Source organism: Anabrus simplex, chromosome 1, assembly GCF_040414725.1.
Source record: "Anabrus simplex isolate iqAnaSimp1 chromosome 1, ASM4041472v1, whole genome shotgun sequence".
NCBI lineage: Eukaryota > Metazoa > Arthropoda > Insecta > Orthoptera > Tettigoniidae > Anabrus > Anabrus simplex.
In genome coordinates, this window is record NC_090265.1 from 1,623,343,715 (window position 1) to 1,623,360,116 (window position 16,402).

The 16,402-nt window shown below is 41.9% G+C and overlaps 1 protein-coding gene across 1 annotated transcript in view; it reads right to left on the reverse strand.

Annotated features, from left to right (window-relative positions):
- LOC136863136 (EGFR adapter protein) overlaps positions 1 to 16,402 on the reverse strand; it is a 376,221-nt gene that overhangs the window by 9,296 nt on the left and 350,523 nt on the right. The window contains exons 3-5 of the mRNA XM_067139483.2: positions 6,331 to 6,821; positions 4,569 to 4,784; positions 2,935 to 3,106 (exon numbers count right to left, since the gene is read on the reverse strand). Of these exons, the coding sequence (XP_066995584.1) occupies positions 2,935 to 3,106; positions 4,569 to 4,784; positions 6,331 to 6,821 (879 nt within the window). The remainder of the gene's footprint in view (positions 1 to 2,934; positions 3,107 to 4,568; positions 4,785 to 6,330; positions 6,822 to 16,402) is intronic.

Genomic DNA, 16,402 nt, shown 5'->3' on the forward strand with positions numbered 1-16,402 from the left:
GTCGGTCTGCTATTGTAATCAGTACTCCCCACACCGACTTTGACTGGCAGTAGGAAAGGGTTCCTTCTCCAACTCCTGTGTAACTGTCATTAGTAAGGAAGGCCTACAATTGTAATGAATAGTTCCCTTCTCGATTTGACTTGCAGAAGGTAAGTGAGCATGCAGTTTTGTTTAAAACTCCCCTACCCGATTGTGTTTGGCAGTAGGCAAGGGTGCCCGCCATTATAAAGAAATGTACTCATCTAAAATGTGACTGGCATTAGGCATAGTGGCCTGCTATTTTGATGGAAACTCACCAACTTGGTGTGACTGGCAGTACGCTGGCTGGCAGTAGGAAAAGGGGCCTGTCATTATAATGATAACTGCACAACTCAATTTCGAGTGATAGTAGGGTAATTGCCTGCCATTATAATAAAAACTGTAATCTGTCTGGAGGTAGGAAAGGGGGGCTGCCATTTTAACGAAAACTCCCCAAATCGATTCTGTCCGCATAGTAGGCAATGGGGCCTGCAATTATAATGTAAACTTCCCAACCTGATTGTGAATGCCAGTAGGCAAGTGAGCCTGCCGTTATATCACAAATCCGTAACAAACACTTTACATTGGAAACGTACGGGGAGCTCCCCATGCTCTTTCTCGGATAACGCTAAGAGACATGCAATTTTAAAACTATCTTATTTACTGCATGTACACTATTTACTTCGATATTCGAATACAATGTAGAATACCGTAGCGAAGCACGGGTACATTCGCTAGTATTTATTAAATTACTTGATTCCTTTGTTTACAATGCTTCTATAGTTGAGCACTAACATTTTTATGTCATCCCTACTTGATTTCCAGTTCCTTGTTCGCTTAACACAGCTCCCTAGGCCACCCCGTTTCCCTGAATAACCCTTCTAAACAAGTTTCCTAACTTATATGTACCACTGCGGTTTAAGTGAAGGCCATCTGAGCGCAAATCCCTGTCTCCTATGCACCCATTAGGATCTAGAAATCTCACTCCCAGTTTCCCACATACCCACTCCATAGTCTCATTTAAATCCCCAATCACCTTCCAGTCAGTACCCCTCCTACACAGTATTCCACTGATAACAATCTCCGCTTCCTTAAACTTTATCCGGGCTGCATTTACCAGATCCCACACATCCCCAACTATGTTGGTACTTATACCTGTTTGCCTTACGTTGTTAGTACCAATGTGAAACACTACCAACTTCTCCTTTCCCTCTTCCTTCTCTTCTACTTTCCTCAACATCTGCCTCAACCTAATTCCTGGATAACACTCTACTCTGGTTCCCTTTTCTCCACACACTTTCCCCACATGTCTAATGATGGAATCCTCCATGACCAGAGCCTCAACCCTACCCACCTCATTTGATCCCCTCCCCTCCTTGTCAGCCCTATCTTCTCTTACTGCTGCGGAAGCTACTTCCTCCTCCCTTTTTTCCCTCCCATGACCCTGTTCCACCTGTCTTTTCCTTTCCACTACACTACATTTCCCTTTCCTACCTTTTCCCTTCTTCCTACTTCCACACATCTCAGCAAAAATTGGGGTTCCTCAACTTCCCTCGGTTATTCTACTTGCAATGACTCGTACTGATTTCTCATAGACACCTGTCCTGAATTCTGATCCTGAACAGATCCCTTAGCCTGCAATCTCCTTCCCGTTAAAACATTACACCACCTGTCTTCTACAATTACCCCATTTCCTTCGCATCCCTCCTTTACACCTACTGTATCCTGTACATTATTTGAGGGAGGCCTACTTTCCTTCCTGTTCTCTGAGAGAATCCTAATTATCTCCCTCAAACTCTCGAACTCCTCCCTCAAACTCCCACTTCAGTTCACATGGCTGCATTTAATGCACACACCTCAGCATGACACGACTGCCACGCTAATCCCTTTGCCTATATGTCCATGCTTATCTACCCGCATCAGAGTCGTGCTACGTTGCAAACGGAAACTTTTTTATCGCGCTTGGCCTTTTCCAAATTCTCTTGAGGCTGGTACTTGTGTGGACACAGCTCACTTTTACCGGCTAAATGCCCTTCCTGATGTGAACTCTATATAGAGGGTTGTAATCATTATTGTGTGTTTGTGTGGTGGTTGGTAGTATAGTGTATATTATGTAAATAAAGAGAATTATATTAAAACAAACACTAACACTCCATCCCTGACCCAGAAAAATTAACCATATACAATTAAAATCCACAGCCCAGCCATAAATTGAACCTGGGGCCCTTTGAACTGAAGACCATTACCCTGACCACTTGGCTAAGGAACTGGACTTCTACTGTATAGATTCATAAGTATTAAATTTATTCATTCAGTTTTTGTTCTATCCAATACACTTTCTGTATTACACATCCTATTTTTCTTGTAGATATTTTCCTCTTCAACCCCACCTTTTTTCATGAATGTGCACATCCTCCTCGTGGCACCCAAGAAAGCATAGTAATTGTACTTGTGCTGAATCTGAGCATTTCTGTACAATTTTTACAATTTGCTTTATGTTGCACTGACACAGATAGGTCTTATGGCAACAAAGGTGTAGAAAGGGGCTAGGAGTGGGAAGGAAGCAACCGTGGCCTTAATTAAGGTACAGCCCCAGCATTCGCCTCGTGTGAAAATAGGAAACCATGGAAAATCATCTTTACAGCTGCTGACAGTGGGATTCAAACCCATTATCTCCTGAATACAAGCTGACAGCTACGTGACCCAAACCACATGGCCACTAGCTGGGTTTTCAGTACTTTTTGTACATCATAATAAAGTTAATGTTGTTTTAGTTCCTGTCACATTCAATTGAATTATTCGGCAGTTGAGGCCAGTGTGTTATCTGGTACATGGACGTTTAGTAACCTAGGTCTAATGAGTTCTCTCGAAACAATCTTTTTGCTTCACATAGCTTTATACAAATGAAAGGTTTACCTTAATCTTGTAGCCCTTGTTGGTTCTCATAATGAGATAATGAGCAATACCAGAAGGCTGGAAGTCACGAGGCACTCGTAACGATAACGCGTAGCATCCTGGTTTACTCGTACTCTCACGTACCATAAATGCGCCCACTGGTTCTTGACCAAGTACTTCCAAAGTTATTTCTCTGTAACAACATAGATTACTATTAAGTCATGGGTGAAGTCAAGGAAACAAAAGGACTAGTTGAATGGAAAGTTATGAATGCTATAAGTTTGTTTTCCTTGCTTTTTGAGTGCAACAAGAGATTTTAATTTCAACAGAGACAAAAATATTTTTTGATACTGCAAAACTGGAATCAACACTAGCAATTCTTCCTGAGAGTTAGTGTGAATTCAGAGATGACACACAAAATTTTAATAGGAGCTTAGTAGTGTTGAAATTTATCTTTGCTCTCTTATAGCATTAAAAGACATAACTAGTTTACCACAAGACAAAAAATGTAACTTTAAAGCTTTTCACAATTATAACATCTATAACACTATAATATACCTGTGGAAAAAAAAAAAAAAAAAGCAAGACAAATATGCACCATGCTAGTCAAGTTCTCACGATTATGTTCTGAATATGTAAGTACCATCAATGGCTGCTCAGCAGAGATTTATTTATGATTTCTGCATTCAGTCTTCATCTCATTTGTCATTATCTCATTTTGTCATTCATCGTACCTTGTTGTGTGTGTTGTAGTCAGTATATAATGAATAATTTTAACAGAATTAAAACTTTTTAGCTTTCATTAGAACAAATTAATTCTATAAAATACAGTTTTACAGATAATACTCTTTAGTTGTATTACTGATTTGGAAGGTGGGCATAATTAGCGCATGCTGGCTTTCTACCTGGACAAATCCCGGTCAATCCAGGGGTGGAATTTTCACATGAAAAATCACATGGTGTCAGGAGGGACCATCTGGCCTTAAACCCTTGGCCAAAACCAAAATGAGTCAGGGTGGCTGCAGCAACCCCCAAAATACCTGGAATAAGCTGAAGGATGTTGGCTCTCTAATTATATTCCTCTCTTGAACTCAATTTTTTTTTCATCATTTCATCATTTTGTTTCCCAGGAGGGTGTGATTAGTTCAGTGCTTAGCTGCTGGCTTTCCACTTGAAAGGCCAAGGTTCAAATCCCGATTGATCCTGCGTCATTCTCATCTCAAGAATCACATGGTATCAGTAACGGTCTTAAAATCCCAGTTAAAACCAAAATGAGCTGGGTAGCTCCAGTGATCCCAAAAATAACTCAGATAAGCTGAAAATAGTTTTTATCATTTTATTGCCTAAGTATTTGAAGTAGTGGGGGCATGGAAACTTTGTAACATACTCACTAACTTCTCACAAAAGCAATCAGAGTTGAAGTGATGGAAAATAGCACATGCTACATGGGGCAGCATAAAAGAGACTGCATCTTCCAAAAGATTCAAACGATTTTTCCATCAAATTAGCATATCAGTAGGAGAATACTGGCCAAATATTGAGTCCAACATTTCAATTCTTTATGTAAGTTTATGCACATATAATACCATTTTTGAACCTCAAGTACGACAGAGAGAGAGAGAGAGAGAGAGAGAGAGAGAGAGAGCGTGACATACCGAGGAATACCGGCCTGGAACCAGGGAGCAGACCGTAATTCACCCTCTTCGCTGCGGTTGTTAAGGCTGTCGGTTCGTTCAGGCAAAGGTGGTGGTGTGGGAGTACTTCCTTCAGCTGGAGGCAGTGGACATGAGCCAGAACTGCAAGAACTGATCTGTGAGATGCGTTTCGACTTGAACTCTTGGTCAGTGGAAGCAGGTGAACTCTGGGATAATCTGAAAAATTGAAGGAAAATATTAAATCATGTTTCATATTTAGCAGTAGTAGTAGTAGTAGTAGTAGTAGTAGTAGTAGTAGTAGTAGAATTAAAGTGATATCCGTGTGTTGAATTTTTTCCCATACAGCACTGTAGGAATGTATATTTGCATGATGCATGATAATGTATTTAAGGTTCATTTTCGTTTACACATTAGCATAGAAAATAAACACAACGAAAATTGTTCTGATGGACTGCATATCCATATGTGGCTGGGAGATGTGACCAGTCTTAAGAAAAATAATAGATAGCAAGAACAACATGAGATATGAGGTTCTGCTTGTGAAGTGATGATAGGATTCAATTTCCCTCACTATTTTATATTGACATTGTTGGAGAATATATAATGATGCAATTTTCCCTCACTTTTCTATATTGGCATTCCTGGAGAATACATATGATTCCAATTTCCCCTCACTTTTCTATATTGGCATTCCTGTATATATGATTCCATTTTCCCTCACTTTTCTATATTGGCATTCCTGAAGAATACATATGATTCCATTTTCCCTCACTTTTCTACATTGACATTCCTGGAGAATATATAATGTTGCAATTTTCCCTCACTTTTCTATATTGGCATTCCTGGAGAATACATATGATTCCATTTTCCCTCACTTTTCTATATTGGCATTCCTGGAGAATATATCATGATGCAATTTTCCCTCACTTTTCTATATTGGCATTCCTGGAAAATACATATGATTCCATTTTCCCTCACTTTTCTATATTGACATTCCTGGAGAATATATAATGATGCAATTTTCCCTGACGTTTCTATATTGTCATTCCTGGAGAATACATATGATTCCATTTTCCCCTCACTTTTCTATATTGGCATTCCTGGAGAATTCATATGATTCCATTTTCCCTCACTTTTCTATATTGACAATTCTGGAGAATATATTTCAATATCCCTCATTGTTCTGTACTGACATTCTTAGAGAATATTTATGATTAAATTTTCCCTCACTTTTCTATGTTGACATTCCTGGAAATACATATGATTCAATTATCCCTTGCTTTTCTATTCTGACATTCGTGGAGAATAATTAAGATTCATTATCTCTTAATATTCTATATTGGCATTTCTGAAGTATACTTATGATTCACCCTTACTATTCTATATTGACATTCCTAGAGTACTTATGATTATTATTCAGTTTCCTTCACTATTCTATACTGATGATGATGATGATGATGATGATTGTTGCTATAGATAATCGGCCCCTAACTTCTAAAAGGGCTAATACTAAAAGCCACAGTAGTTTTATTTGACCAGAACTTGGTATTTAAAAAAAAAAAATACAACATTCGAACGATTCCTACAACTCTTGTACATGAAATTTATTGGTAAGTTTAATTGTTTAATGTGGTGTTAACGAAATGAATGTAATAATACGGGCTCTCTGTGTCAATTACCCTTCAGAGACGCCAATGTGTCCACAGACTGATCATTTAGGACTGTCGCCAAACAAGAGAGCTTGTTAATATTTCATACATACCTGTTGTTATCTATCTCTATGTGCTTGGTCTGGATATCACGGTTGTTATCAACGATGTCCCCACTAGGCGGTTTACTCGAAGTTCGCGTCGACTCCGACTCCGTGATGGCCTCGTTGACGTAACCACCTGACAACGGCCGATGGTTAGGGGAGGTGGGGCTGGCTACTAAGGGGCAGTTGTCGTCTTCAACGCCTCCCCCGTTCCCACTGCCGCCACCATTTCCACCGCTCCCAGTGAGTCCCATGGTAAGCCGTTTAATGAGGGGTGGCTTGTCGGTGAGCCGTTTGTATGAGTTGAGCTCCGTCGGCGAGTTGCTTTCATCGCTGCTTGGCGTACTCTGCTGAGATACGCTCTTAGGTTCACCTTCGTGCAGCGGTCGGAGTCCGGGAATAGAACTAGGAGCTTTCACGCCGGCTAGGCGCAGTCCACTCACCTGGACGTTCATACTGCCCCCACTTGACGGTGGCAGAGGAGCTGTATGCTGCTTACCCTGGAACACCAACGGAGAATTCAGAGATTGGAAAATAACAATTCTACTATCAATGGCTTAAATAGCACAAAATAGTGAGTTTTAAACAAATTATGTTATTTATTTGGCGTCCTTTCAGTTGCTGTAAAAGCTTCCTCAGTCCATCAATGATAAAATGTCGGCCTCTGGATAAGCATTTACTTTCACTATTGCTAAGTTTATAATTTATTGTGTTGAGGTTATTTTTGTTACTTTTTATACACTTACATTTTAAATTTATTAATGCACATAACTGGTGCAGAATAATCTTAACAAGTACAAAAGATTGTATGCATTTCAGTTCATGCAGTAGTATAGGCCTAAGAGAGATTTTCCTCGATTTATACACAAGAACTTGGTAACGTTCACAAAATCTGTCACAAAGTTCACAGATACAATTTGAGTTTGGATCATGGTTTTGGCTTGCACATTTTATGAAGGAAGCCGTGCACGGCCAAAGAGGTCATAAAGTCCTGATTCGTGTCCATCCATACTTTATTCATTATGGCCTCGGTCGAGCAGAACTCTGCCCAGATTTCTCTTCTTTTCAATGTCCTTTCTTCCAGCACCCTCTCTCAGTTTGTCATATGAGATAGAACAAATGTGAATCTCAAATCCTCCATTAAGAAGGGCACCCGAGTGAGCCCATACACCAATCTTGAACGGGTGTATTTAGATATAAACCAAGGACCACCTTTAAGTATCTGGCTTTTACCTGTTCCGTTGTTCGTAGATCTCCCATGCTTAACTTATTCCAAATTACTTCAGTGCCATACGTAAATAGTGGGACGATTTTGGCGCCGAAGAGGGTCATGGCAGATTTCAGGGATAGTCTTGTAATGGCTCTGATATCAAATATAGCCTTTGTGGCTGCTGTCGCTCACTGTATAATATATATATATATATTTTTGCTAGGGGCTTTACGTCGCACCGACACAGATAGGTCTTATGGCGACGATGGGATGGGAAAGGCCTAGGAGTTGGAAGGAAGCGGCCGTGGCCTTAATTAAGGTACAGCCCCAGCATTTGCCTGGTGTGAAAATGGGAAACCACGGAAAACCATTTTCAGGGCTGCCGATAGTGGGATTCGAACCTACTATCTCCCGGATGCAAGCTCTGTATAATATAGATACGGAACGAGTTCATTGTCGTTTGTAGAGTTACACCCAGACATTTGAAACTATTTACAGTTATATTCTGTCTTCTGGGGAGGCATGTCCACCCTTCCTAAAAATCCTTTGACTTTCTCTCTGATTAGAGTTACACTGACTGACAGAGCAAATGCAACACCAAGAAGGAGTGGTCAGAACGTTATGCCAATTGCAGGGTAGACTGACGTCACTGAGGTATGCTCATGATGTGAAATGCGCCGCTGTGCTGCGCACGTAGCGAACTATAAATGGGACACGGCGTTGGCGAATGGCCCACTTCGTACCGTGATTTCTCAGCCGACAGTCATTGTAGAACGTGTTGTCGTGTGCCACAGGACACGTGTATAGCTAAGAATGCCAGGCCGCCGTCAACGGAGGCATTTCCAGCAGACAGACGACTTTACGAGGGGTATGGTGATCGGGCTGAGAAGGGCAGGTTGGTCGCTTCGTCAAATCGCAGCCGATACCCATAGAGATGTGTCCACGGTGCAGCACCTGTGGCGAAGATGGTTGGCGCAGGGACATGTGGCACGTGCGAGGGGTCCAGGCGCAGCCCGAGTGACGTCAGCACGCGAGGATCAGCGCATCCGACGCCAAGCGGTGGCAGCCCCGCACGCCACGTCAACCGCCATTCTTCAGCATGTGCAAGACACCCTGGCTGTTCCAATATCGACCAGAACAATTTCCCGTCGATTGGTTGAAGGAGGCCTGCACTCCCGGCGTCCGCTCAGAAGACTACCATTGACTCCACAGCATAGACGTGGTGCCGGGCTAGAGCGACTTGGATGAGGGAATGGCGGAACGTCGTGTTCTCCGATGAGTCACGCTTCTGTTCTGTCAGTGATAGTCACCGCAGACGAGTGTGGCGTCGGCGTGGAGAAAGGTCAAATCCGGCAGTAACTGTGGAGCGCCCTACAGCTAGACAACGCGGCATCATGGTTTGGGGCGCTATTGTGTATGATTCCACGTCACCTCTAGTGCGTATTCAAGGCACGTTAAATGCCCACCGCTACGTGCAGCATGTGCTGCGGCCGGTGGCACTCCCGTACCTTCAGGGGCTGCCCAATGCTCTGTTTCAGCAGGATAATGCCCGCCCACACACTGCTCGCATCTCCCAACAGGCTCTACGAGGTGTACAGATGCTTCCGTGGCCAGCGTACTCTCCGGATCTCTCACCAATCGAACACGTGTGGGATCTCATTGGACGCCGTTTGCAAACTCTGCCCCAGCCTCGTACGGACGACCAACTGTGGCAAATGGTTGACAGAGAATGGAGAACCATCCCTCAGGACACCATCCGCACTCTTATTGACTCTGTACCTCGACGTGTTTCTGCGTGCATCGCCGCTCGCGGTGATCCTACATCCTACTGAGTCGATGCCGTGCGCATTGTGTAACCTGCATATCGGTTTGAAATAAACATCAATTATTCGTCCGTGCCGTCTCTGTTTTTTCCCCAACTTTCATCCCTTTCGAACCACTCCTTCTTGGTGTTGCATTTGCTCTGTCAGTCAGTGTATATAGAGTATGGCTGCTTAGCTGTACTGCCTCTTAAAACCATAATCGCCACCATCGCTCATGGTTGCACTTCAGAAGCACATTTCGTGTAATGCCGATTCTGGCTACATCCGATTACCATTTTTGTGTTAGCCTGCATCGTTGACACCCTTTCAATGTGTCTTTCATCTAGGGTGGTTGGAGATTTTCTGCTTGCAGAGTACTTTAAAGCAAAACTCTTTGTTTATTTCGTTGATGAAATGAAATGTCGTATGGCTTTTAGTGCCGGGATATCCCAGGACGGGTTCGGCTCGCCAGGTGCAGGTCTTTCTATTTGACTCCCGTAAGCGACCTGCGCGTCGTGATGAGGATGAAATGATGATGAAGACAGCACATACACCCAGCCCCCGTGCCGTAGGAATTAACCAATTAAGGTTAAAATCCCCGACCCGGCCGGGAATCGAACCCGGGACCCTCTCAACTGAAGGCCAGTACGCTGACCGTTCAGCCAACGAGTCGGACATTTCGTTGATGCTGTTGGTGTATGATTTTACGTACCAATGAACTGAATACTGTGTGACTCTGTCAAGCGTGAAAAGAAGGAACATTTGGACTGGACACATAGTCAGGCATGGAAGTCCACCGGCCACGATCTTGGAGGATTCTATGAAGGGAAGCAATTATCTAGTCAAGCCTAGACTAAACTAGATCGGACAACTAATGAAGGAGCTGGACTGCCAATCCTACGTGGAGCTTAAGAGATTGGTACAAGACCGGGACTCTTGCAGAAATGATGCCAACCAACCTCCGGATTGACAACCTCAGGAGAGAACTGAGTATCATATTAACATGTTGACCAACATTAACGGTGGCAGATCAACTGAGCAGTGGAAGGTATTTACCATCCCACTAGACAGAAGCGTAGCTTGACACAGTCGCACAGTATTCAATTCATTGGTACGTCAAATCATACACCAACAGCATCAACGAAATAAACAAAGAGTTATGATATTGATTTGATTGATATTTGATAGTAAACTTCAGTTCAACACACATAAATAACGCCGTAAATAAGGCCTACAGGAACCTTGGATTTATAATAAGAAACACAAACCAATTCAAAAATATCAAAGCTATTATACAAGTATATAATTCACTAGTTAGAACAGTAATAGAATATGCACCTATAGTCTGGAATCCATCACGTAATAAACGTATAAAAGAAATAGAAAATGTTCAAGCTAAATTTCTAAGATATCTGTATTTCCGTATCTTCAAAACTAGTACAAAATATGTGGAATATAGTGACTCAGTAACAAATTTTTGGGATAGATAAGTTGCATACTAGGAGAACATTAACGAGTGTAAAATACCTAGGTACATAGAATTCTCAAAGGTAAAACAGATAACCGAGAGTTACTCTACCAAATAAACCGGTATGCAACGTTTGGAAGTAATAGAACTAATTTAACTTCCTTTATTAAAAGGTCAAACACAAATCACCATATGAATTTACCATTAAACAGTATATGTCAGTTAATAAAATGCCAAACACGGACATATTTCACGAGGAGAGTGTCTTCTTAAGGTCAGTCAGAGGGGAACTCACACAGATAGAAGACATATGTTAAATAGAGTAGCATACGTGTGTACCATGAATAGTTTAGTCCTTAGATTAATTTAGATTAACAATGTATATTTAAGGAGAAATTAAAATAATAAATTGAAACACACACCACCGTCCATAGTTCATAGTCCATACGTATCATATTTAATTTTTATTGTAAATTATTTATAACATTAGAAATAAGAAATTGAAATGTTATGTAAGTGGGCAGAAATACCTGTTGAACAATGAATGAATAAATAAATAAATAAATAAATAAATAAATAAATAGTGATGATAGAACATAATGAAGGTGCTTGAGCGTGTGTGGTGCGCGCATGCATGACTTGTCCTTATAAGGAGACTGCTACAAGTGAATTGTTTTATTATTCAGATTGCAATGCACCACAAAATCTTACGTTAAAATGTAGTAAAAGAACAATACGATCAAGGTCAACAGTTTTACAGCGAATGTATAAAGGAAAGGGTGATAGACATTAAATGGAAAATTACAGGCAAATCAGTTTGACAGGCATTGCATGTAAGATTTAGGAAAGCATTCTTTCTAATTATATTAGACATGTTTGCGAAATGAATAACTGGTCTGATAGAAGGCAGTTTGGTTAGGAAAGGTTATTCCACTGAAGCTCAACTTGTAGGATTCCAGCAAGATATAGCAGATATCCTGGATTCAGGAGATCATATGGACTGTATCGCGATTGACCTGTCTAAGACTAATGTCAAAAATGAGTGCAATTGAACTAGAAAAAAGAGTGACTGAATGGGTGGCTATATTTCGAGAAAATAGAACTCGGAGAATTAGAGTAGGTGAAGCTTTATCTGTCTGTCCCTGTAATAATTTAGAGGGGAATTCCTCAAGGGAGTATTATTGGACCTTAATGTTTTCTTATATACATCAATGATATGTGTAAAGAAGTGGAATCAGAGATAAGGCTTTTTGCAGATGATGTTATTCTGTACAGAGTAATAAATAAGTTACAAGATTGTGAGCAACTGCAAAATGGCCTCGATAATGTTGTGAGATGGACAGCAGGCAATGGTGTGATGATAAACGGGGTTAAAAGTCAGGTTGTAATTTTCACAAATAGGAAAAGTCCTCTCAATTTTAATTACTGCATTGATGGGATGAAAGTTTCTTTAGGTGATCATTGTAAGTACCTAGGCCTAGGTGTTAATATAAGGAAAGACCTTCTTTGGGGGTAATCACATAAATATGATTGTAAATAAAGGGTACACATCTCTGCACATGTTTATGAGGGTATTTAGGGGTTGTAGTAAAGATGTAAAGGAGAGAGCATATAAGTCTCTGGTAAGACCCCAACTAGAGTATGGTTCCAATGTATGGGACCCTCACCAGTATTACTTGATTCAAGAACTGGAAAAAAATCCAAAGAAAAGCAGCTCGATTTGTTCTGGGTGATTTCCGACGAAAGAGTAGCGTTACAAAAATGTTGCAAAGTTCGGGCTGGGAAGACTTGGGAGAAAGGAGACGAGCTGCTCGACTAAGTGGTATGCTCCGAGCTGTCAGCGAAGAGATGGCGTGAAATGACATTAGTAGACGAATAAGTTTGAGTGGTGTCTTTAAAAGTAGGAAAGATTACAATATGAAGATAAAGACGGAGAGAATGCAGATCAGTAGTGATTGATTGATATGTTCAGTTTACAATCTAAAATCCAACTTTCAAACAATAGATTCAACACAGATCTGTTGGTTCTACAATGATGTCTCTGAATGTTTATTTACTTTATGGTTTATTTTCAGTTTCTATTTATTTTATTTTAGTAAAATTTCCATGGGGGGAGGGGGGGGCGTTCTGACTCCCAGTAACCACCCCCTTACCCACCCTGGCTACGCCCCTGCAACTAGACTGCACTGGAAAATATTTCTAAGGAAAACGTAACAGCTTTAAATTAAAAGTATTATAACAATTGCTGTGTTGTCCTTGAAAGTGGGAGGTGAAAAAAGAAACACTGGGACCTTTTTTTCTTTTGCAATAGAAGACCATACCGGTAACTTAACATATGATTGTGCTTTTTAACACAGCTGGGCCGCTCGCATTTATCTCGGAGCAGATCAGGCTTTCATATATCTAAACCACACATTCTTTAAAAACTGAGTGCGGTGGCGTAACTGTCGCAGAGCTGATGTGATTCAAATGAATACATAATACTTTAAGACGTCTTTAAAACTTTCTCCTTTCATTCTCTCACGCTAGCAGGAGCTCACGTGTGGAGTTCCCTTCCTCTGAGCCGGATGTGACGAGTTTTATAGGTATCAAGACGTTCTTATGAGCTTCCGCCGCTTATAATAGCTATGGCCATAGGAAGTTCACATAATGCTTGCGTTATTCTGAAAGCGAGAGAATATAAAGTACTGACGACCCATCCTGGCTTCGCACGGGAGCGCTTTTGAGTTAGGTCTTATAAGATGTACTTGAAGACATGTTTTTCTTCTGGTGTATGCTTGCATGGTATTGCATAAGTTCCTCGCAGATATACTTTTCTTGGGAACAACTGAAACTTATTTTACAATTTTGTTTTACGTCACACCGACCCAGATAGGTCTTATGGTGACGATGGGATGGGAAAGGCCTAGGAGTGGGAAGGAAGCGGCCGTGGCCTTAATTAAGGTACAGCCCCAGCATTTGCCTGGTGTGAAAATGGGAAACCACGGAAAACCATCTTCAGGATTGCCGACAGTGGGGTTCGAACCCACCATCTCCCGGATGCAAGCTCACAGCTGCGCGCCCCTAACCGCACGGCCAACTCACCCGGTACAACTGAACTTATAGATATAATGTTTGTTGTGGATATTCTTCCACGAGATTTATATCTACATGGGAGGCCAATTATATTTTGATAATAATTAAAATTAAGTCTAATAAAATACGCAATGCGAGGAACAGATAATACCATGCGCCCATTCTACTGAGCGACTATCCATACGAAGGTCGATCAAATATAAACGGGATATTTGTTCCTGAACATCAACGGTTGGTAGTACTGGTCCCGCGCTTCTGCTATGCTTAGGCGGGACCGTTAGGAGTGGGGAGAACGTGCTGTTCGATATTTCCCACCGTTTCGTCAGTAACGCTCAGATGTCGGAGCAACAGGTGCATCCCTCCACTGCGGAACGCATAATTATAAAATTTCTTGCTCGTTAAGAAATTACAGCGGCAGAAATTTGCCAGAGATTGACTGCACAGTTCGGTAATCAAACATTGTCAAGGACGCGTGTGTTTGCCTGGCATAAAACGTTCAAGGAAAGACGAGAACGTGTGGAAAATCAACAACACGATCGCCGTTCTCGGACCAGCATTACAGACGAAAACATTCGTGCGGTTAAATACATTATTGACGACGATTGACTGGAGAGAGTTTCAGAAATTGCAGAACAAGACGGAATCAGTTATGGGAGCTGTCAAGCAATAATCACAAATGACCTCCAGTTACGTAAAGTGTGTTCCAGATGGATACCTCACCCTTTGACCAAAAATCTGAAGTTGAGACGTTTGGAGGTCTGTCAGAAGCTTACAACAAGGTTTGCGGAAGGTGATGCATTTTTGAGTCGGATCCTCACCTGCGACGAAACATGGGTCCACCACTACACTCCCAAATCCAAAGAAGCCAGCAAGGTGTGGCGGAGGAAAAGGGAGGCAGCACCAGTGAAAGCCAAGACTCGACAGTCAGCTGGCAAGGTTCTTGCAACCGTTTTTATCGATCGGTGAGGCATGTTGCTGACTGATTTTTTGCATGAGTGACGCACAATCAATGCTGCTTACTAATGCGAGCTGTTGAACAAGGCGAGGGTTGCATATCGCCGCAAAAGAAGAGACCAACCGATTCGACAGGTCATCCTCCTCCACGACAATGCGCGGCCCCATACTGCTGCTCTATCTATCTCCAAGCTACAGGAAATGCACTGGACTACACTTGATCATCCTCCTTACAGCCCGGACTTATCGCCCTGCGGTGTCCATTGTTCAGACCGCTTAAAGAAGCTCTAGGAGGGCAACGATTTGAAGATGACGAAAGTGTGGAAGACTTCGTGCGCAACTGGCTGGTGACACGACCCAGTTCTTTTTACGATGAGGGTATCAAAAAGCTGTCCAAACGCTGGGACAAATGCATTTCCAAAGCAGGAAACTATGTGGAAAAATAAAATGTAATTGCCTTGTGTTTTTCAATAAATAAATTTAAATAAAAAATAAAATCCCGTTTATATTTGATCACCCTTGTAAAATTCGATATTCTTCTTCTTCCTAATCTTTTCCCAATTAATGTATCTCGCTCAGTATTGATGTGTATTGTTATTGTTTTAAAGGCCTATTGACTACTTTTATGGTTTTCAGAGACGACGAGGTGCCAGAGTTTCGTCCTGCAGGAGTTCTTTTACGTGCCAGTAAATCTACCGACACCAGGCTGGCGTATTTAAGCACCTTTAAATACCACCGCACTGAGCCAGGATTGAATCTACCAAGTTGGGCTCAGAAGGCCAGCGCTCCACCGTCAAGCTGCTCAGCCCGGCATTAATGCGGATTAAATACAGTTTTACGGCGGGATGCCTTTCCTGACACCAATCCTATGTAATAATAATAATAGAAATAATAATAATAATAATAATAAATAATGGCTTTACGTCCCACATACTACTTTTTCGGATTTCGGTGACGCCGAGATGCCAGAATTTTGTTCCGCAGGAGTTCTTTTACGTGCCAGTAAATCTACCGACGAGGCTGACGTATCTGAGCTCCTTCAAATACTACCGGAATGAGCCAGGATCGAACCTGCTAACTTGAACTCAGAAGGCCAGCGCTCTACCGTCTGAGCCACTCAGCCCTGCCCAACTCTATGTGAAAGGATGTAGGTTCACTATTGCGTATTTTATGCTGATTAGTAGTGTAATGTGTTGTGCATCAATGATGACGAGTATTTTTAAGTTAAACACAAATACGCAGAGTCTGAGCTTGAGAAATTAACGAGACGCGGTTAAAATCCTCGGCCCGACCGGGAATCAAACCCGGGGCACTCTGAACCGAAGCCCACTAAGCTGGGCATTCAGCAGAGTAGCCGGACTATGATAAAAACTTATTTACCACCCAGACTGCAAAGTGATCAGCTGCTCAGCTTGTCATTTTGACAGTCTTGCGCACACTCAATCTGGAGGCAAGATCTCGATATTATCTCTCCTGTAAAGCTCGCGTGTTGACAGACCACCTGTTGCCCAAACAAGGCGGGACCGGCTCTGCAGCTAACATGCTATGACTCACACGTACTTTACCAAAGGA